General features: G+C 34.9%; 1 protein-coding gene across 2 annotated transcripts in view; it reads left to right on the forward strand.

Annotated features, from left to right (window-relative positions):
* Nucleotides 1-271: 271 nt before the first annotated feature.
* Dpy19l2 (dpy-19 like 2) overlaps nucleotides 272-22,646 on the forward strand; it is an 80,279-nt gene continuing 57,904 nt past the window's right edge. Inside the window, exons 1-4 of one of the 2 annotated variants that reach the window (XM_078039861.1) lie at nucleotides 272-978; nucleotides 5,298-5,322; nucleotides 6,672-6,759; nucleotides 9,325-9,462. In XM_078039861.1, coding sequence (XP_077895987.1) covers nucleotides 585-978; nucleotides 5,298-5,322; nucleotides 6,672-6,759; nucleotides 9,325-9,462 — 645 coding nt within the window. In that variant the 5' untranslated portion in view covers nucleotides 272-584. The remainder of the gene's footprint in view (nucleotides 979-5,297; nucleotides 5,323-6,671; nucleotides 6,760-9,324; nucleotides 9,463-22,646) is intronic. The other variant, XM_078039860.1, reaches the window with a different exon arrangement.

Genomic DNA, 22,646 nt, shown 5'->3' on the forward strand with positions numbered 1-22,646 from the left:
ACTGTGACAACAAGCGCGCACCTCTTAGTTGGTCCTGGGTAAAGACTGATTTAGGAAAGTGCTGCACGCCTTGAACACAACCCTTCTATGGCAGAGGAATTCTGACGCCCCTGGTGGAATTCCAATAAAGGATAGTAAAGAGAAAACCATGGTATCACATTACACACGTCCACCTCAGGCTGTGGGGTGACATCTCCTGACTCACGCGGGCTGGGTACCCGTCGCTCGTGGGATGGCACGTGGGGGCTGGATGCCAGCGGGGCTGGATGCGCGCAGGGTTGTGCTCGGGAGGCGGTGCGCGTGGGTGGCGCGCGCGTGCAGCTGGCGTGGAGCGCTGCTCTGCGGAGGTGGCGTGCGCGGGGGTGCTGCGCCGAGGTTGTGCGCGCGGGCGGCGCGAAGCAGCGAGGCTCGCGCCCCCGCCCTCCACGTTTCGCGGTTGCCATGACGACTGGGAAGCCCGCAACGGCGGCGAGGACCAGTCGTTGAGGCTGCGAGGCCAGTCAGGCCCCTCGGGACCTCGCCTGAGTCGGCTGGGCCCGCTGCCTAGAGAGACCCAGCTCCATCCGAACAGGGACTATGAGAAAATGGTCGGGCAAACGAGGAGTAAACTCAAAGAAGCGACTTCAGAGCCACCTGAATCTACTCGCGCCTTGCAGTCGAAGCGGCGGCGCAAGGCCACCGGAGCCGGAGCCGGGGAGCCCGAGTTGGAGAAAGAGCTGCAGGAGGAGATGGAAAAGCCGGAGCTGCTTCTGCAGCCTTCGTCCCTAAGCGGCAGAAACCTGCCAGGGGGCTCCCGGGATTACACGCCGCGGAAGATCCGAAATTTGAACGCGCAAAACTGCTTGCATCTGGAACAGCTCGCCAAAACACTACTTTTCGGCCGCTTTCAATTTCTCTTCTGTTTCCTGGAACAGGTCCGCGAAAAGGTGCACGTATTGCAGACCCTTAAGGTCTCGAGCAGGACCACCTTCAGCATAGGTGAGCAGAGCAGGCAGGAGAGCCCTTGGAAGGAGCCTGATGGCGCTCCTGCCAGGGTCCCGCGGTGCTAGGCTTTTCCCTTGGAGCCTAGAAAGATTTGAAGTGGTTTTCTTGAGTCTTAATGGAGAAGAATTTAACAAGCGTTTGTGGGTTCCTAGCAGCAATAATGATGAGATCCAAGCGCTGGAGAAGCACTTGCCAAGAATTCCCAGCCTCCTTACTTCTTGTGTTAAAATACTTTTGTAGGATTTTTGGGCTTAGTGGTCACTTCTATGTCAATAAAATATTATTTAACCTAGGAAGCCAATTCTCACACTTTGTAAAAGTGATTGGCAAGATCTTTGGGTGGGAGGTAAAGATATTTTATGCTTCTTTTCATCTTAAATAAAGCAAAACAAAGGAAGTGTTTTTTCAAATTAGTTGACATCATTGATAGTGAAAATAAGGTCAGACTGGACAAAGATGACCCAGAGCTGATACCCATTTACTTTCGGTCTGGTGTGCTGCTTCCGTGCTTAAAATTAGGGATTTTGTCTTATTTAGGTACTTGAAATAGTTTTCTTCCTTCATCTTTTGTAGTTTGGGATATAACTTAAATGTTATTGTTGTCTCTATTCTGAACCCAATCCTTGATCAGACTGAATACCAATATAAATTGAGACATAGATAAATTGTCTTTTAATGCGAGTCATTGTATTTTCTTTTCCACCAGGTTAGTGGAAGCTCCACACATGGAGTGATAACAATACTTGAGAAATAATGATAGTTCTTGTTTAGATTTTTATCACATTTCTAATTATGTCAGTAGACATATTCCACATCCAGAATCAACATGGGTTTGGAAACCACACCATTTTCCCAAATCCAACTTCCAGTGCACTGAAGTTTGGTCCTTAAGAGGCAACTGATGAGTGTTGGGTGCAGTAATGACAGACGATATCAGTTGTTATGGGAGCTTAGAAGAACAAGTTAATATTTTAGGGCTGGGAGTGAGAAAGGAGACCAGGAAACACTGTTGGGGAAAATTGGGGCTCAAATTGTCACAAAGGGCCAATATTTGGATGTATGGAGCTGAGAACAAGTATTAGAGGCTGATGGAACTGTATGATTAAAGTTGTGGAAGTAAGACAACATGAAAGCCAAATTAGGCTGAAAGGAAAGATGTGGAAAAAAGAGAAAGTAGGAAGTAAATTGAAAAGGTTGATTGGGATTGGCCTTGAAGAGTCAAATCAAGGCCGAGGGTTGGGCATTTGACCTCTATTATTTATTAGTAAGAAGGCACTGATTGGTTCTTTTTTTCAAAAACATTTTTTTTAAGGAGATAATTTGAAATTACCACCTGAAAGGGAATAATTCAGTGGCATATTAGTACATTCACTGTGTTGACACTGAATGACTTTCAAATTGGAGAATGATTTGATGAGGCGTGTGCTTCACAGAGGTTAACTCAGCAGCAGGGTGGACACTGGGCTGGACATAGAAAAGGAAATAGAATGGCTATAATGGTCTTAGCATGTAGGAATGGGGAGGGCCAGACAGAGATTGACAGGACAAAATAGGTAGTTAGAACAGGAACTGAGGGAGGTGGAGGGAAAGAGAAAGTTCAGGTTTGAAGATCATGGATGTGGTAATAATTAGTGTAGAAATGATCATTGAGAATTTGAGATTGCCAAGAGATACCAATGTGGCGAGAGAAGGGGATATAGTAAAGAGACCTGGAGAAAACTTTTAAATTTAGTTTCAGAGGATGAGAAGAAAAGGGGAAAAAAAAACCAGGTAAACGTATAAAATGTTTTTAGGAAAATAGAATGGGGAGATTTGGTGTGACAGAGATGAGAGAAAAAAAATCCAAGAAACTGATCAAATGCTACAGGAAGATTGAAGAGCATAGGAATTGAAACAGAGTGTTGATTTTGATAACTAAGAGGTCATTGGTTTTTTAAAGAGTTTGGGAACTTCAAAGGAGAAAAGTGGCCAAGAGTCTTGTTATTAAATGGGAGAGAAACAGGGGCGGTCATATTCCACACTTGGAAGGGTTCTTACCTTAAGGCAAGTGTTTTCAGTTCTAGGAAAATGAAAGATCAACAAATGAAAGACCCAAGAAAGGAAATAATTGATGGAACAACGTTTTGGAATGTTTGAGAAGGGGGAGTTAAAAACACAAACTTGAGAAACTAGGGAAAAAAGGAAAGAGACTTTCTCTTCCGAGGTGGTAGAGAATAGAAAAAAACAAGGATTACTGTTTAGAGAAATGTTGAAGTGGAGGTAAAAGCAATTGGGAGTGCTGGTGGCCCTTGGTGTTTGTTTCAGTCAAGTTGAAGACTGGGTCACCCTCAGGGTGAGACTGATAGACACAGGGTGTAGGGACATACTTTTAATCACTATATAAAGACCTAATGCTAAGCACTTCATGCACCTGGAAAGCTGTATATTATACCCATGTTTGTCCTTTGTGGGGGAGGTGTGGAATATAGGGTGACGGGGAGAGAGTTACACAAAGACTTTTGAGGATCTTTGAAAAGGTTGATGGATTTGGTAGAATCTTTTGGTAGATCTTTTCCACTTAAAATATTATTTTTAAGAATTTTTGCCAGTGCATTTCATTTTCGGGAGAATAAGAGAGTACAAATATAGTTGAATAGTACAGTTACTGTATTTCTTAAAGTTCATGAAGCCTTATCAGATGGGCATCTTTTTCCAATTTAGAGAGAACGATGACTCAGACTACATTAGATAGGAAATGTTAACAAATGTATAAACAGTGAGTAAATATTTCAAATTTTGCAGGGCACATAGTGTCCATTGTATCATCATCTTCTTTTTGGTACCAGGGATTGAACCCAGGGACACTAAACCACTGAGCCACATGCCCAGCCCTTTTTAAATTTTTTTATTTTGAGAGTGGGTCTTGCTTAGTTGCTTAGGGCCTTGATAAGTTGTTGAGACTGGTTTTGAATTTGCGGTCCTCCTGCCTTAGCCTTCAGAGCTTACAAGCATGTGCCACCTGCTCAGTATCTTCATCTTTTTTTTTTTTTTTTACAACCTTTTAAAAACATAAAGACCATTTATAGCTTGTGGAAACTACAGAAACAAACCATAGGCTGCAGTTTACCCATCCTGATATAAAGCAGGTAAATTTTGTGGAAATTATTTAAGATAAATCCAGGATAGTAATATGAAAAAAGAGCTGGAGAAACATGATTGGGGATTTCATCATTGTAATTTTTAATTCCTTTATTGAATAACTTGCATTTATTTTATTAGCCAATTTGAGTAATTTTTAAATTTTTAAAAGGGTTAATGTTTGTGGTTTTTAAGATGACTTGCTAAGTATATTTGGGGCAACCATTAGAATTATTACAAAGTCTTAGAAGGAAGGCAGAACTTCTGAAATAGTAAATTCACTTCTCCCTGACAAGAAGGAAGATATTTAGGAGATTATCAAAATCAACTTTTTCATAACTTCAGAAATTAGCCAAAGGATTACAATAACCTAAAGAACATTAATTCAAGTAAAGCTGTTGAACCCTTTGAGAACGGTAGGGTTTGTGGTATTTTTGTTCTGCCTCCTCCACCACTGCCCACCCCTTCTCACCCCTTTCTTCTGCCCAGCTCCATGGTATTCTTATAAAAAGCAACTTTCTGGTCACCAGAGGGCACAGACTATGTTTGTTGCTCTTTAAAAAGCTCCATATCTAAAGAGTCCCTATCGGACCTCATAGCCCTCTAGTAAAGCCTCATGCACAGGGTGCATGTTATGGGCCATTTAGAGGTACCTAGATCTGGGAACTCACAAAGAGCTGACACTTCCTCAAGGTTTGAATTGCATAATGGTGTTTTCAAATGGGCTCTTAAGAAATGATTTTCTACGTTTAACCATTTTCTGATGAGCTCAAGGGACAGTGTTCTAGAGTGGCTCCTGTTGGCTTAAGTCTTTTCTAAAAAAATCTGAGCCTAGTATATTTATTTACTTCCTTTTTATTACACAATAGAGAATAAGAGACAATAGAAAATAATACTGAAAAAAACCCCAAAAGTTTCAAAAGCACATATTTCATCACTCCTTTACAAATTATCAAAGAGGCATATATAAACCTTTCAAGTCTTCCCCTTTGCTCAGTTGTCAAGGTCCCTTTGCAAAAGGTAAGTGTGATTTGCAATTTGTTTTGTGTCCTATGTTCACATGAACCAGAAGTAGCTGGCCATCTATCTTTATTTTCTATCTCTCTGGACATGTAAGCAAATGCATTTGAAATACTTGTTTTAAAGGTATTTCAGGTAAAGCATCTTTTAATTTCCTTTTTTTTTTCTTTTTCCAGCTGCTATTGTGGGAATTTTGCACTGGTAAGATTTAGTTTTCTTTTGGAATAAATAAAAAAATTTGGTTTATAACTTGCCATCAGTATTTTCATATAGTAAAACATAACTTCTAGCTATGTATATGGAATATCTATATGTGTACCAATTTATAAATGTTGTTTTTTAATAAATCTCATATGTGAAGCAGAATTTATAAAATAGATTAATTATGAGAATAGTCACTTACAAATTTAAATATTCTGGCTTTACCAAAGAATTCCCCACTGTATTTCCTTAAATATTTAAGTTTCCTAGTGTATTTTGTAGCTTAAACTAAAATACTTTCTTACTTTAGAGTACCAATGTGTTAAGTGACATGAGTTTAGAGATAAAATTTTATTAATACTTGTCAACTGGTGAGCAGGTAGAATTGAAGAGAAAGACTCTAGTAGTAGTAAAGGCAGAAATAAATGACTTTGAGCATTTTACTGTGCATGGGCATTTTATTTTACAAAAGTAATCTATTTGTAAAAATCATCTGTAAAATAATGATATTTTCCATCTGGAATATTTTTGTCTCAACTGAGCTCAGATTTCTACTTTCGGGAAGTATGGATGCTGTGTTCTGTTGGAATAGTGCTGCTCTGGTCATTGTGTCTACAGGAAGCTTTTGATGTTAGCTATAATGGTAGGAAGGATTCTTACTGATATTAGTCTCCTGACATATGACCCACGTGTAAATAACGGGGAGTGGAAAACCAAGTTGATAGATGGAATTTTGCTTTATTTCCAACTTCATTGGAAAGCACCACATAATTAAGGATCGCATAAATGTTAACTGCAACTAATTTATTTATCACATATTTTGTCATTGTCTACAGCTATTGATTTGCACTATTAAAATATCTTTTAAGTATAGTTCTGTGTTCTTTGGCACTTTAAAGTTGGTCCATTATATGATACTATACTTCTTTAAAAATCAATTTCATCTAATTTTACTTAAAATTATATTCTGAATACTTTTCAACAATTAATAAAGGTATTTCCCCAACCTGGTACATTTGAATCACTTCTTAAACTTAAAAAGCAAAACAAAACAAAACTTGCCAGTGTTCTGATTTAGAAGCCTAGGGTGGAAGGAAGGGAGGAGAGAATTGGAGGAATTTTGGATATACATAGAAATAACTTTAAGAACTAAGTTAATAAATTTCACATATGTGCTACACTGGATTATAAATGCCCCAAACATGTAAGTTAGTAAACAATTCTGCTATTATCTTAATATTTATTATAAAAATTTATTTTTTATATGGCTTTCTTACTTTAGCTATAACCTAAAAATGTTTTAGCATTGGTTTGACACCCGTTCTTATTATATTTCATTTTTTCCCTAGGATACATTTAATATCACTTTTTGAAAATGACCGTCATTTTTCTCACCTCTCATCTTTGGAACGAGAGATGACTTTTCGCACTGAAATGGTTAGCCTCTATCTTCTAATGAATTCATTTGTGATTTAAAAATAGAAAGAATGTAAAGAAGAAATTTATTAGGAATGGAAATGAATTTTTGTGTCTAACTTCTGTTTTATAAATTTCCAGAATATTAGGTCCTTTAGCCACTTCTTGTTTATTTTCATCTTTCTAACACCTGTAAAGTTTTGAAGAATTTGATTCATAAATATTTGCATAGCATATTTTAAGATATGAATATTTTAAAAAGTTATATTTCTGTGACAGGATATAAACTATTATTAAATAAAGAGGGTAGCTGTGACAGAGTGTGGGCTTTGGTGACAGATCACAGGACTCAGCAGTAATGTGCTTCATTGTTTGATGGCTAATCAGTTATCTTTCTCATCTCATCTATTAAGTAGAAATAATAGTTTCCTCATAGGGTTTTAGTGAAAACAAAGGGAGAAAATGAACAGAAGCAGGTATAACAAAATAATATCTTGTTATCAGTAACTTATTTAAATATGTACATTGCTTTCCTAAATACAGTCTTTTGCATATGAAATATCTTTTAATTGTTGTGTTGCTTGTCTTTCTGCACTGAAAGGAAAATACTTCCATGAACTGATATTTTGACAATCAAAACTATGAGAAAATGGCCAATCAGAGATGAGCTAAAACAGATCTTCAATTGAGGACCCATTAGTGTTGTTTGGCCTATCAAAAATTAGGTAGTTGAATTCCAGTGAGTACGATCTAAATGGCTAAAAGCTTACAGAGTAAGTAGAAAGGGAAGATGACTGCTGGAAAAAAAAAAAGTACTCCAAAGGAGCATAACAGACTTAAAATATTTCTCAAAGTATACAGTAATGTTTTAATGAAAGATGTTCAAGAGATAGCAACTGTTGTTACCCAAACAGGGCCACGAAAAATGCAATATATTGGTAAAAGATGAAAAAGATGAAATGAAAATGGAGACTGATAAATGGAGAGACAAAAAGATTCTTCTAGACCACCATGGACAGTCCCAGTACGGATCGACCAGAACAGAGAAAAAAGCTGAAGGCATAGTGAGAGAAAAGAAAGGGGAAAAGGGCTGAGGGTGTAGCTCAGTGGTACAGTGCTTGCCTACCATGTGCAGGGCCCTGGGTTTGATCCCCAGCACCACAGGGACAAACAAAGGCCTGGTGTGTGTGAGGGTGGGGTGAGGGGGGTGTTGCTGGGTTTTGAGCAAAGCAAACAGAAGCATTGGAGCAGCAAAGGCAGCAAAGGTTTGGCTTGACTCTTAAAAATGAAGCATGTTCCCTGGGACAGATATTTGATTGGAAGTACACACATTGATTTCAGTTCCCGCTAAATGAAAACTATTTGTTCTTATATTTTAACTTGGCCTTTTGAAAAAATTCAAACCCCAAATAACTCAAGCTTATTTTGGAAACTTGAATAATATTTCCTTTGATGAATGAAAACTATATTGATATTTTTATTGGCTGCTGCCTAATATCCAGGTATTATCACACGTCAAAACCTATAAAGTGTTAATGTGGATGTTTCCTTTGTTCTTACAACTTGGTGAGCATAGTTAGCAAAAAAACTAATCATTTACTGGCAAATTTGAGTGAACTCAGGTTTTTTAAATTTATGTAATATTATTTAAAAATAAATATCAGTGGATCTTATAAGTAATACTTGTTTGGGGTTTTGGTTTTGTATAATTTGGAATAAAAGATATTTTGTGTGTAAAAAAATAAAATAGTTGGATGAAGGAAGAATGAGTCTAAAGTTGAAATTATTTTTATTATTTTGGGGCCAGAGGGTATTATTACAAACAATGTAGACCTTTATTTCCTTTTATAAATCATGCAGTCCTTTATTTTCTATCTTATTTGAAAATAGCAAGTTGACAAAGTGATATGAAAAGTCGTGCTTTTAAAAAAATGCTTGAATTTTAAATCAAAGGCACTTTTACTCTCCTAATGAAGCCATTATTTCACATGCTGAAATGATATGTTAAAATAATTCTTTTTTCAATATACAGCATTTGTGAGCAAAAGTCAATGACATTTAGCTGTCACTTTGTGCAGTGATGATAGAGGTATGAAATAAGCAGGAAGCATGAAGTTCCACTCTCAAGCTATGTTTATGATCATTATGTGATATTTCTTAAAAGCATAGGAAAAAAGGAAATTTTTCATATGCAAAATTTGCAGAGGGTCACAGAAGCATCCCCATTTATGGTAAAATTCATTATATGCCAACAATCCAAGGACTGTGGGCACAACATATTTGGTAAAATTTAAAGTATATTGTATACATATGTTAAGGCCCTATTAGAAAAGCTTCTTCAAACATTTGACCATCCCTAAAATTCTTCATTTTGAAAAACTTTAAGCACTCAGAAAAGCTGATAGAATAGTAAAACGATATCTGAAAAAACTTGCTTTTTTAAGTCTACTAATGTAATATCAAGGTGTAATTAAAAAGTCTTATTATTGACCTTTTTTTCAGAAAAAAGTTCTAAAAGGAGATGTAAAAATATTTTAAAGTTTTATTTATATTTGACCTCTGTGCTTTTTTTTTTTTAAAATAAAGGGACTTTATTATTCCTACTTCAAGACCATTATTGAAGCACCTTCATTTTTGGAAGGACTGTGGATGATTATGAATGATAGGCTTACTGAGTATCCCCTTGTAATTAATACAGTGAAACGCTTCCATCTTTATCCAGAGGTGAGTAATATTTTGAGACAAATAATAGTTGTAGAGAGAATTTTTTAAAATAAAGGCATAAAATATAATGATACTACAAGAAAATCGGGTGGTGGGTTTCAGGTTTATTGATTATAAATATTCTTGTAGTTGAGCATAGTTCCAAAAATTTCTCCCTTAATATTTAAAGTCCACATAAACCATGCCCACATGAACTTAAAAAAATGAACATTAGTATGAAGTTAGGACCAGGATAATAGACAAGCCAAATGGGAAAGAGTCAGGAGAGCCAAAAAATGTTCTGCATGAGTTTGTTGGATCTGGAGACTGAATGGGTGGCTGTGAGGACCACACGGAGGGGCAGTGAAAATGGTGATCAGAGCAGTGACTTTGGAGTTACATCACTGAAGTAAGATTTAAGGAGCTTTGGGTGCAGCTCAATGGTAGAACACTTGCCTTGCATGTGGGAGGTTCTAGGTTCCATCTGCAGGTCTGGGGAAAGAAAAAAGGAAGGTTATATTAATATTCTTTTCCATTGTTTAGTTTACAATTTTTACAACTTTAAATTTTTTTTTCATGGGAGTCTGCCAACTCTAGAAATTTGAGAAACAACAGAAAATTTGTAAACTCAATTTTTGTACTCAAGATAAATGCTGAATTTATTTATCAGGAGGTAAACCTTGCTTTTTGGATTAAAGTTATCTCAAAATCCAGAATATGAATTCAAAGTTAGTTCCTTTGGTCTTTCATGTTTTTGTAAGTTTAAAAATTATTATTTTGATTTTGGAATGTTTAAAATTATAGAAACTAAAAAGAATAATATCAGAAATGTATAATCAACCATTTAGAATATGTAAATGTCATCTTTTGCTTCAGAATTTTAAAATAAGCATTAATAAATATCATTGAAGTCACCTTTGTTTTGTTAACAGTCCAGTTTGCTCCTTTGTCATTAATTTGATGTGCATAGTCATCCAATCTCTTATTTTAAGGATTTTTAAAATATATTTTTAGGTCTTCATAAATGCTCTTATACTCACTGTGTCTTTCTCCTCAGCATTAGATTTTTAAATTGTGTGTATATATATTTATTCCTTTAATTTTAACCATTTGTATGAATTCTAAATTTTATTTATACATTTCCCTATTTGTACATGTTAAATTATTTCCAATCTTTCTATTCCATTTTTAAAATATATATTCTTGTATGTGTTTATTCCTGTATGTGTGCAAAATTTTCTCTAGAATACACACATAGAAGTGTAATTGCTATGTTGTGGTATATGTGCTTTGTTATCTTCACCAAATATTGTTAAACAGATCTCTCAAGAAAATATAGAAATTCACACTGCTGTGTAGAAATCAGTTTTTCTCATATCCTTCAGATTTCAAATAATCGGATCTCTTCTTTTAGCTGGGATATGTTTTTGTTTTAATTTGTACTTCTATTATTATTTGTGAGGTTAAATATATTGCCATGTGTAATAGACATTTGGATTTTTTGTCTATCAGTCACCTGTATAAATCTTTGTCACCTATTTGGTGGTGGTTTTCTTATTGACATTTGGCATTATTAATATTTTTGTGTAGTTATCTTTAGTGAGATGTGCTGAGCATGTCTTCTTGCATTCTGACTTCTTTTGATTTAATTAGCTTTGTTGAGGTATAATTTACAGTAATGCAATAAAACACACTCATTTTGAGTGTGTAGTTCTTTGAGCTTTGACAAATCTATGAAACTATATACCCATCATGCTAGTCTAGTTATAAAACATCTTTGTAACACAAAAAAGTTTCTTTGTGCTCCATTGTGATAATTCTTTTCTCTGTTGGATTGTCTTAGCATATCTATTGAAAATGGACCATATTATTTTTGACCAACTTCTGGACTCTGTTGTTCAGTTAATTTCTCTATTTATACCAATACCATGTTTTATTATAAATTTTGAAAGAAAAAGGTTTTCCAGTTTTTTTTCTTCTCAAAATTGCATTTTAATATAAATGTTAGCTTGTTACTTTTAAAAAATATTTTTGCTAGAATTTGATTGAGATTACATTGGATTTATAAATATAGTTAGAAAGAACTGACATCCTAACAATATTAAATTTTATAATCCATGTTTGTGATATGTAGGTCTTTATTTTGATAATTATTTTTAATTTGATTCAGCAGTGCTATTTTCTATTATATAGTTATACCTAGGTACTTCTTTTAAAAAACTATTATAATGGCATTATTTGAAATTTTTAATTTTTTTGGTACTGTAGTTGATTTTGAATGTTGACTTTACACCTGTGTCACGATCGTGCTTTGAAGCTTTTTTTAATAGATTCTTTTGAATTTTCCTATGTATATGATGATGATGTCCATGAATAAAAGCAGTTGTATTTCTTACTTTCCAGTTCATTTATGTTAAAATAGCTATACTGAGGTGTCACTGACATCCCATAACTAGTCATGTGTAAAGTGCATCATTTGATATATTTTGGCCCATGTACCCACCTGTATCACCACAATCAAGACTATGGCCTTGTCCATCATCCTAGAAGTTTCAGTACTCCTTGGTAATATTACCTCTCCTTACTCCTCCTCTCAGCTTTTTACTGCTTTTTTACAAGCAGTGAAAAAAAAATAAAAAACAAAAATAAATAGATTAGAAAACAGATGAAACTCTAGAAGAAGAAGGGGTAGGACCACTTGTGAAAACTATACCTACAAGGCAGTTTCTAGGGAGCAACCCAAAAGGAAAAACCTCAAATCAAGCTGAAGACCAGTATGATTAGAGCAATTTAAAATCCATAGGGTCCATAGCAACAATGAACTCCAACTTCACCTACCTAGTGTGGATTAGCAAAGGAATTTGCAGTTTACTTGCAGGCATTTCTCACAGATCTCAGGGTGCTGAGCAAAGACTAGAGGGAGAGAGCATTGGTAGCTAGTTAGGGAAAGGCATAGAACCCACCCATACCTTCCTTTCATATCTTTCCTGTGGAAATAATAGTTATTAAAAAACTGGGGGATAGGGTATTAAACACTTTCCCCCTTCAATACTGGTATACAAATAGGGCACAGGTCCTGATTTGCCAAACACTGGCTGCAGACATTCTTGTCATTATATTGAATGCTTTCCAGAGACTGAGAACAAGACATTGGAGGTTCACAGTCACAATGGTAAAAGTTCTAGTCAGTACTGTACAGCATACAAGGGGAATAAAATGCATATAGATTAAGAAGAATTAAAACAGTCCCTATTGGTCCCTATTTGCATATAACATGGTAATCTATGTAGAAAATCCCAGTGAATCTAAAAACAACAACTAAACAATAGCACCCAAGAGCTAATAAGTGAGCAGGTTACAGGATAAAAGATAAACAGAAATCCATTGTATTTCCATGTACTAGAAATGGGCATCAAAATTAAAAATATAGTTCCATTTACCAATACTCAAACAGCATGAAATCCTTAGATGTACATCTAACAAAATACATTATTAAGATTTGGATGCTAAAAACTGAACAGTGCAGATAAAGAGATTTGAAAGAAAGATATACCAAGTTCATGGATTAGAAGACTGGAGATAGTAAATTTACAGATTTAATGCAATTCTTATCAAAATTTTAAGATTATTGTATATACAGAAAATATTATTGTAAATATATGCGAAAGCAAAGGAACTACCTAAACTAACTTTGAAAAAAAAATAATGTGAGAAGAATCAGGTTACCTGATTCTAATACTATTTATATAGATATATTAATCAACCCTATAGTATCAGTAAGAAAAAGATACATAAATCAATGAAATACAGCAGAGAACTCAGAAAACTATATAAATATGTACAGCTGATAAAAGCAGTTCAGTGTTGGTGTATTTACCATTTTACTACTCATATTTAATGTAATTATGTTAGAGATGAAGTCTGCCATGTTATTATTTTGCTTTCAGTTTGCTCTTGGTTTTTAATTTCTCTAATTTCTGCCTTCATGTGGGTTATTTGAACATTTTTTACTATTTTGGTTGATTATGTTTTGAATATACCTCTTTATGTAATTTTAAATGGTTATCCCAGTTGTTACATCACATACACACATGATTGTTAGAGTCTTATCACTGTTGTCATTTTATTATGGTATGTTTTAGACATCAAGCTTATTTTAAAAACTTGAGAGTGAAAATTATTTTATCTAGTTTTTGAATTTCTTTCTTCTAGATGTTCTAGTATTCCTCCTCTTATCATTTCATTTTTATTTAGAGATTTTTTTCCTTATCCTTTCCCCACCCCCAAGGAGATCTCTGCTGGCAACATATTTCCTTAGGTTTCCTTAGTTTGAGAATGTTGAATTTATTTTCATTCCTGAAGGATATTTTTGCCGGACGTGATTCTGAGTTGAAGTTGTTTCAGCATTTAACAGGTCTTGAGACACCTCATTCTCCATAGTTTCTGATGAGAAATAATACTGTTTGTTGAATTATTTTTCTTCTTTAGTCAAGATTTTGTTTATTCCTTACTTTCAATATTTTTCCTATTATTATTATTATTATTTTCCTGGGATTGAATCCAGAGACTCTTTACCACTGAACCACATCCCCACCCCTTTTAATTTTTTACTTTGAAACAGGGTCTCACTAAGTGGCTGAGGCTGGTTTTGAACTTGTGGTTCTCCTGACATTGGAGCCTGGGCACAGTTTGGTTTTTAAAGGTGTTCAAAAGTATATTGTTCAAAGTAGAAAGTCTTAAAAAGTATGATGTGTTTCAGTGTGGATTTTTTAAAAATTGCTCCAGTTTAAGGTTTGCTCAGTTTCTTGAATCTTTAAGTTGATATCTTCTACAAAACATGGGAAGTTTCAGACATTTCTTTGAATTCTTTGAAAAAATTAATTTTTAATTAACTGATAAATAGAAAATAAAATTGTATACATTTATGGGATACTATGTGATATTTAGATACATATATAGTTTGTATAATGTTTAAAGCTGGGTAAACATTTATTTCCTCAAACATTTATAATTTCTTTATGGTGAAAATGTTCAACTCTTCTGGCTTTTTGAAATACATATAGTCATTACCTGTAGTTATTTACAGTAGTTATTTTACTGTTCAGTGCTACAGCAGAACTTCTTATTTTTATCTGACTGTAACTTAGTACTCATTGAACAACCTCTAATCTCTCTCCATCCCACCCTTCCCCATTTCTCAACCTTTGGTAACCACCATTCTACTTTCAGCTCCTATGAGATCAATGTTTTATATTCATGCTCTACTTGTCTCTCTCTGTTTGACTTATTTCACTTAACATAATGATCTCTAGTTCCATCCATGTTTTCAGTGAATTACAGGATTTCACTCTTTTTTATGGGCTGAATAGTCTCCAAATGTATATATGTACCACATTTTCTTTATTCAGTCTTCAGTTGTTGAGCACCTAGGTTGTTTCCATTTATTAGCTATTGTGAATAATGCAATAAACGTGGGTATTTAGATGTCTCTTGAACATTCTGATTTCATATCTCTTGGATATATACTTAGTAGTAGGATTTCTGGGTCATATGGTAGTTTAATTTTAATATTTTAAGGAATCTCCCTCCTGTTTGCCATAATAGCTGTACTAATTTGCATCTCTAACAACAGAATACAAGGGTTTCCTTTCTATATCCTTGTCAGCACTTGCTATCTTTTGTCTTTTCTATAGTAGCCATTCTTACTAGATTGAGGTGCTGTCTCTTTGTGGTTTAGATTTGCATTTCCCTGATAATTAGTGATGTTGAACATTTTCTCATATACCTCCTGGTCATTTTGATGAATTCTTTAAAGAATTTTTTTGGGTCTATTTCTTATTTTTTAATTGGATTTTTGATACTATTGTATTTTTTGAGTTTCTTGTATATTTTAAACATTAACCCCTGTCAGAACTATAGTTGATCATATTTTCTCTCATTCTGCAGCTTATCTCTTCATTCTATTGTTGTTCCTGTTCAAAGCAGCTTTTTAATTGGATATAATCCCATTCTATCATGCTGCTTCAATTACTATTTTGTAGTATATTTGATGGTAGGAAGTATAATGCCTCCCGCTTTTTTTTTTTCCCCTCCTCAATAAGACTTGGCTGATTGGTTACTTCTTCTTCTTCTTCTTCATGTCTTTGGTCAAATATATTTCTAGGTATTTTATTTTTTGTTGCTATTTTAAGTGACATTACTTTTTATTTCAGATAATTCATTACTGGTACATAAAAAAGCTACTGATTTTTGTATATTTATTTTACATCCTGTGATTTTTGTTGAATTTTTTATTTCTATTAGTTTTTTGATGGTTTTTTGGTGGAGTTTTCTATATAATAAGATCATGTCATCTGAAAAAAACTTAGTTTGACTTTTACTTTTCTAATTTGGATGCAGCTTGTTTTTTCCATTCCTTTTCTTTTTTTGCGCTTTCTTTCTTTCTCTTGCCTAATTGCTCTGGCTAGGACTTTTAATAGTTTTTGTATAAAATAGTGAAAGTGGTTATACTTGTCTTATTCCAGATCTTAGAGATAAAGTTTCTAGCTTTTTCCCATTTAGTTATTGGTTTGTTATAAATGGTCTTTCTTGTATTGAGTTGTATCCCTGATATACCTAATTTGCTTAGCGTTTTTATCTTGAAGAAATGTTTTGCCTCCCTTCCCTGAAGCCTAAGGTTGGGGGAGGGGGATGACAGCAGTCCTTGGGCCTATTGGATAATGCAGTTCTAGTAGCTCAGTGTGGGTATTGCAGGCCTGGAGCAGGGGTTGTGGGGCTCAACCTCACTCTGGGTTCACCATGACAGGGCTGGTACTGGGTTTTAAGTCTAAGGCCTGGATTTAATTACCACTCCTTCCCCCAGGCAGAAAACATCTCTCTCTGCATTGCTGAAGTTAGTTGGGAGACTGGTGACTTGGGCAACATTTTCCTCCTACCCTTGTGTCTTTTATTATTATACTAAAACTAGTCAGTGTGGTGTCTCACTTGTCTTCCTTAGCTCTTGTGAAGGTAGTTTGGTGTGTTTATAGGGAGATGATCTCTGAAGGATTTTACTTAGCTGCCATCTGCCTCTGCTTCTTGTAGTAGTTGTTTTCAAATTGGGCAGCTGTACTATTCCTTTAGCAAAAATGTTCTCTGTATGGTGGACATTAAAATTCTTCTTTTGTTGTGGAGAGACCAGGTAAGTTTTCAAACTTGTAGGATGCTTCTAAAGCTTAACAGAACAGTAGTTCTTTTAAAAAAAAATTATTGGTTCTTTTTAGTTATATATAACATTAGGATTTATTTTGATAAAAGCATGGAATATAGTTTCCTATAATTCAGCCCCCAGTTCCCTTCCCCTTCCCTTCTCCCTCACCCTGTTTCCTTTCCTCTGTTCTACTGATCTTTCTATTAATTTATAGTTTTTTAAATTAGTGTCTTATGCATATACATAATGGTGAGATTCACTGAAGTATATTCATAGTATATTCATATACATACATAGGCCAGATTTAGTCCATTGTTATTCCATTTTCCTGACCAACACTCCCTCCCTCTGTTCTACTAATCTTTTCTCTATTTTTTATGGAATCCTACCCCTTTCTTTTTTCTTATATTTGAGTAGCTTCCATTTATCAGGAAAAAAAAAACCACCTTAACCTTTCACTTTTGGGGGGTATGGCTTATTTCACTTAGCATGATAGTCTCTGTTCATCCATTTACCAGCAAATGCTGTAATATTCTGTTGTGGATATATATCACATTTTCCTTAACCATTCATCTGTTGAAGGCCACCTGGTTTGGTTCCATAGCTTAGCTATTGTGAATTATGTTGCATCCTTATCATATGCTGATTTTAGATCTTTGGAGACCTAAAATACACTTTATACACTGTGGGGTGGGATAGCTGGATCACATGGTGGTTCCATTCCTAGTTTTATGAGGAATCTCTATTATTGCTTTCCAAAGTAGTTGTCCTAATTTGCAGTCCTACCAACAATGTGTGAGTATACATTTTTGTTTTTCCCCACATCCTTACCAACACTTACTATTATTTGTATTCTTGATAATTGCCATTCTGACTGGAGTGAGATGAAATCTCAATGTAGTTTTGATTTGCATTTCCCTAATTGTTGGAGATGTTGAACATTTTTCATGTATTTGTTGGTCATTTGTATTTATTTTCAGAAATATCTGTTGTTTTGCCCATTTATTAATTTGGTATTTGTTTTTTATTTTTAGTGTTATTTTTTTTTAGTTCTTTATATATTCTGGATATTAATCCTCTATCAGAGAGTAGCTAGCAAAGATTTTCTTCTATTCTATAGGTTTTGCCTTCATACTCTTAATTATTTCCCTTGATATTCAGTTTTCCTAGCACCATTTGTTAAAATGCTTTTTTTTTATCCAATATATATTTTTGGAAACTTTGTCAAGGATCGTGTGACAATAACTATATAGATTGTCTCTGTACTTCCATTCTGTTGCAATGATCTTCATGTCTATTTGATTCCAGTACCATACTATTTTGGTTACCATTGCTCTGTAGTATAATTTGAGATCTAGTATTGTGTTGCTTTCAGCCTTACTTTTGTTGCTCAGAATTTCTTTGGCTCTTCTGAGCCTTTTATTCTTCCATAAGAATTTTAGGACTGTGAAGAATGTCATTGGTATTTTGATGGGGATTGCATTGAATCTGTATAGGGCTTTGGGTAGTATGGACATTTTGACAATATTAATTCTGCCTATCCAAAAACATGGAGTTCTTTAAATCTTCTAAGGTCTTATTCAATTTCTTTCTTCAGTGTTTTGTGGTTTTCACTGTAGATGTCCTTCACTTCCTTTGTTAGAATAATTCCCAAGTTCTTCATTTATGTATTTATTTTTTTGAGTTTATTGTGAATGAGATAGTTTTCCTAATTTCCTTTTTGGCAAATTCATTTTTGGAATATAGGAAAGTGACTGATTTATGTATTTGGCATCGTATACTGCTAGTTTACTAAATTTATTTATCAGGTCTTTTAGTCACAGTCATACAAAAGTTGACTAAAACAGTCATTGCTGTATGAAACATTCTATAGATATGTTAGGTGCATTTATTAAGAAACTTCACTTAGTTATCACTGGATGATCTATTTAATGGTGAGAGAAGTGTGTGGAAATCATTCAGTATTATTGTATTGTGGTCTATTTGATTTTTAACATTGAAAAGAGTTTCTTTTATATATGTAAATGCACCATTTTGGGGGGCATAAGTATTTATAATCATATCTTTTTGTTGGATAATTCCTGAACCAGTATGAAATGACTTTCTTTGCCTCTTCTGATTAATTTTGGCTTGAAGTCTACTTTGTCTGATATGAGAATAGCTATACCTGCTTATTTATGGCTACAATTTGTGTGGTATATCTTTTCCTGTTCTTTCATTTTCAGTCTTTGTCAGAATGGCAAGTCTCTTGCAAACAGAATATTGTTGGGTCTTATTTTTTAAATTCAATCTGACAATCCATGTGTTTTGATTGCAGAGTTTAGCCCACTATTTGCATTCAGTGTTGTTATAGACAATTTGTATTTTCTGCCATTTTGATTTATTTCTAATGTCTCATTTAGACTGATTCTACTTTAATTAACTCAGCTCATCCCTATCCTGCTTTTTGTTTTCATTTTTATTGTTTATTCATGAAATAGTTACTTGAAAACATTTTGTAATACAGGTTTTGTCATGATGAATGCTTTTAATTTCTGCTTATTATGGAAGTTTTTTCATATTTAATTCTGAAGGATAATATTTCTGGGTATAGTAATCTTGGTTGGCACCCATTTTCTTTCAGAGATGTGTGTGTATTATTTTAAGCCCTCGTGGATTTTAGGGTCTGGGTTGAGAAATAAGTTGAAATCCAAATTGGTTTACCTCTATATATGACCTGCTAATTTACTCTTATAGCTTTTAAAATTCTATCCTTATTCAGCACATCAGGCATTTTCATTATAAGGTGTCTTGAAGAAGATCTATTCTGATAACTATTTGGATTTTTATATGACTCTTACATTTGAATTTCTATCTCATTCCTAAGATTCAAAAAATTTTCTAATAGTATTTCATTGAAAAGATGGTGCATCCCTTTTGTTTGTATTTTGGAGTCTTATGTACCCTTATTAAATTTGGTTTCATGGTGTAACACCATATTTCTTGAGTTTTTTTTTATATGATCAACTTTATTTCAAGATTATACAGTTTAAGCTGGGCATGGTGGCACATGCCTGTAAGCTGAGGGGCTCAGGAGGCTGAGTCAGGAGAATCACAAGTTCAAAGACAGCATCAGCAAAAGTGAGGTACTAAGCAACTAGGTGAGACCTGTCTCTCTATAAAATATAAAATAAGTATGGGGATGTGGCTCAGTAGTTGAGTGCCCCTGAGTTCAATCCCCAGTCCTACCCCTCCCCCAAAAGATTATATAGTTTAATTCTTCAGTGTCTGAATGTGTATCTTCAAAGTGGTCTAATCTATTGGGGATGAATTTTTTTTGATACCATCCCATTTATTGCTTCTTTTTAAGTTGATTAGATATATATGACAGTAGAATGCACTATGATACATTATACATAAATGAAGTATAATTTCTCATTTTTCTAGTTATAAATAATGTAGAATCCCACCAGTCATTTGGTCAGGTAGTCATATATGTACATAGGGTAATAATATCTGATACATTCTACTAGTCTTCCTACCTCATTCCCCTCCCCTCCCTTCACTCCCCTCTACCTAATCTAAAATAACACTATTCTCCCCTAACACCCACCCCTGGCCCTTATTGTAAGTTAGCATCTACATATCAGAGAGAACATTCGGCCTTTGATTTTTGGGAATTGGCTTATTTCACTTAGCATGATATTCTCCAGCTTTATCCATTTACCAGCAAATGCCATCATTTTTTTCTTAAGACTGAGTAATATTTCATTTTCTAAATGCCATCATTTTTTTGCAATCATTATGGCAAATTGGTGATAAATTTTTAATTGGCTCTCTTCAGTCTTCCTTTTCTAGGATTTCCACTTGGTTCTTTTTCAGATTCTTTCTTTATTGAAGTGTTGTTTCACTTCCTGTATTTTCTAATTTCATTCCTTATATCTTCTTTCAGCTCATTGAACATTTTAACCTTGAATTTTCTAAATGCTTTCTCTGACATTTCCTCCACTGTGACATCAATGGTGTCAGTTGTTGAAATGTTGTGGGCTGTTGGGGTGGTTTGTTCCATTGCTTTTTCATATTACTTGCATGTCTACCCACCTATTGGGATAGTTATGGCTTCTTTTAAGCAAGAGACTGTTTCATAAGCTTCTCCCTATTAAGAGCCCTGGGTTGGGAGCATATCCAGATATCGATTCTTAAACTTAATGTGACCTCTGCTATTTCCAGTATCAGCTCCACTATGAAAGAAGCCATTGAACCCTATTTACTACAAGCACTTTAGAGCCAAGTCATGTAATATTTAACCTTATAAGAAGCAATGAACTCGTTGGTACTGTTCTCCACAGTCCCTCTAATCCAGGTATAAACTTGTAGTAGTATAGTTCTCTCAGATCAGTTTTTCCTGCTTTTTTGTATTGAGGGGAGATTGGGAATTGCATCCTAGCCCCATTCTACCATGTCATCTCTCAGTAGTTCTTAACATTAACTTGCAACTCATTTCTTTTGAGTACTTTTTCAGATCTACCCTCTTTATTCTTTCCATCCAGGATTCCAAAGACCTGAATATCAGATTTTTAAAAAATAGTGTCATAGATTTGTAGGGATGTTTTGTTTTTGTGATTTTTATTAGTATTTTTTTTCTTTGTGGCTTAGATTTATTTCTGTTGTCTTATCTTTTTGTTCACTGATCTCTCCACCTCCATTCTGTTGTTGTGGTCATCCCCTGGTTTTGCAGTCCCCCCCCACTCCCTCCCAGGGATGTGTGTGTGTGTGTGTGTGTGTGTGTGTGTGTGTGTGTGTGTGTGGTTTGAAATCTCCTTTTGGTTTTTATTTGTTTTTCCATTTTTTTGCTTAGACTTTCTGTCTCACTGCTAACGTTTTCTGGTTTTAATTTGTTTAAAGCATGTTCATAATTGCTCAGTTGAGCATTTTTATGTTTGTTTTAAAATTTGGTTAGATAATTCTAGTATTTCTGTCATACCAGTTATTGAAACCTATTGATTCTTTTCTTTCAGTTTGAGAACTGTCTAGTCTAGTTTCACTTGAAAACATATCATGTTATGCGACTGGATCTTAGAAATTTTATTTTGGCTGGCTTCTTCAGGTACCACTCTAGTGAAGGAAGAGGGAGGGCACTGTTTTTTTATTGTCAGGTGGGTATAAAAGTCCAGGTTCACCTTTGGCCTCCATTAAGTCAAGATGAAGTGTTCTCCCACTGTTGTTTGGGTGGGCTGGAAATTCTGACTAGCCATATGATTTCTGCTGAAATTTTGGTAGGGATGGTCTTATCTCTATGAATGGTGACGAAAGTCCTGAAAATGTCCTGTTATATCTCTGATCTCACCACCCTGGGGAAAGGAAGAGGTACCTTTTGGCTGCTGCATGGGGTGGAAATCAATGATACCAAGGGACAGGGATTTCTCTAGTTATCCTTCTCTTACCCCATCCCAGCAGATGGATTGGGTGGCTCTAAAGGTTGGTTTCTCTCTTGGCTTTTGTTGTTATGATAGGAGTGAGGTAGTATTTGGCTGAAGCAAAGATATTATTGTTCAAAAGTTTTCTGTATTCCCTTGCTGTTTCTTTCCTGGTATTTTGCCTTTTATAGGTGCTTTTCATATTTGTGCCTGTTTTAGCCCATTTTGTGCTGCTGTAACAAGTTCTTGAGAATGGAGTAATTTATAAAGACCACAAATTTGTTCCTCATCATCTAGTGACTTGAGTCGTTGAGGATCAAGGCAATGGCAGGTGGGGTTGTCTGGTGAGGGCTGCCCTCTGTTTTTAAGATAAAGTCTTGCTGTTACATCTTCCGGGGAGGAGGAACACTGTTTTCACATGGCAGAAGGCAAGAGGGCCAAACGTCGCAAGAAGTGGTTTTTATAAGGGCCCTTTTATAAGGACCTTTATCCCTTTCACAAATGAGGAGGCTTTAAGGTCCCACTTTTTGATACTGTCACATGGCTATTAAGTTTCAACACTTTAATTGTAGAGGCATAGTACTGCCCACTGGAATTTCTGGACTGTCAGCCTCTTTAAG

The sequence above is a fragment of the Ictidomys tridecemlineatus genome, chromosome 2 (genome assembly GCF_052094955.1).
Source record: "Ictidomys tridecemlineatus isolate mIctTri1 chromosome 2, mIctTri1.hap1, whole genome shotgun sequence".
Taxonomy (NCBI): Eukaryota; Metazoa; Chordata; class Mammalia; order Rodentia; family Sciuridae; genus Ictidomys; species Ictidomys tridecemlineatus.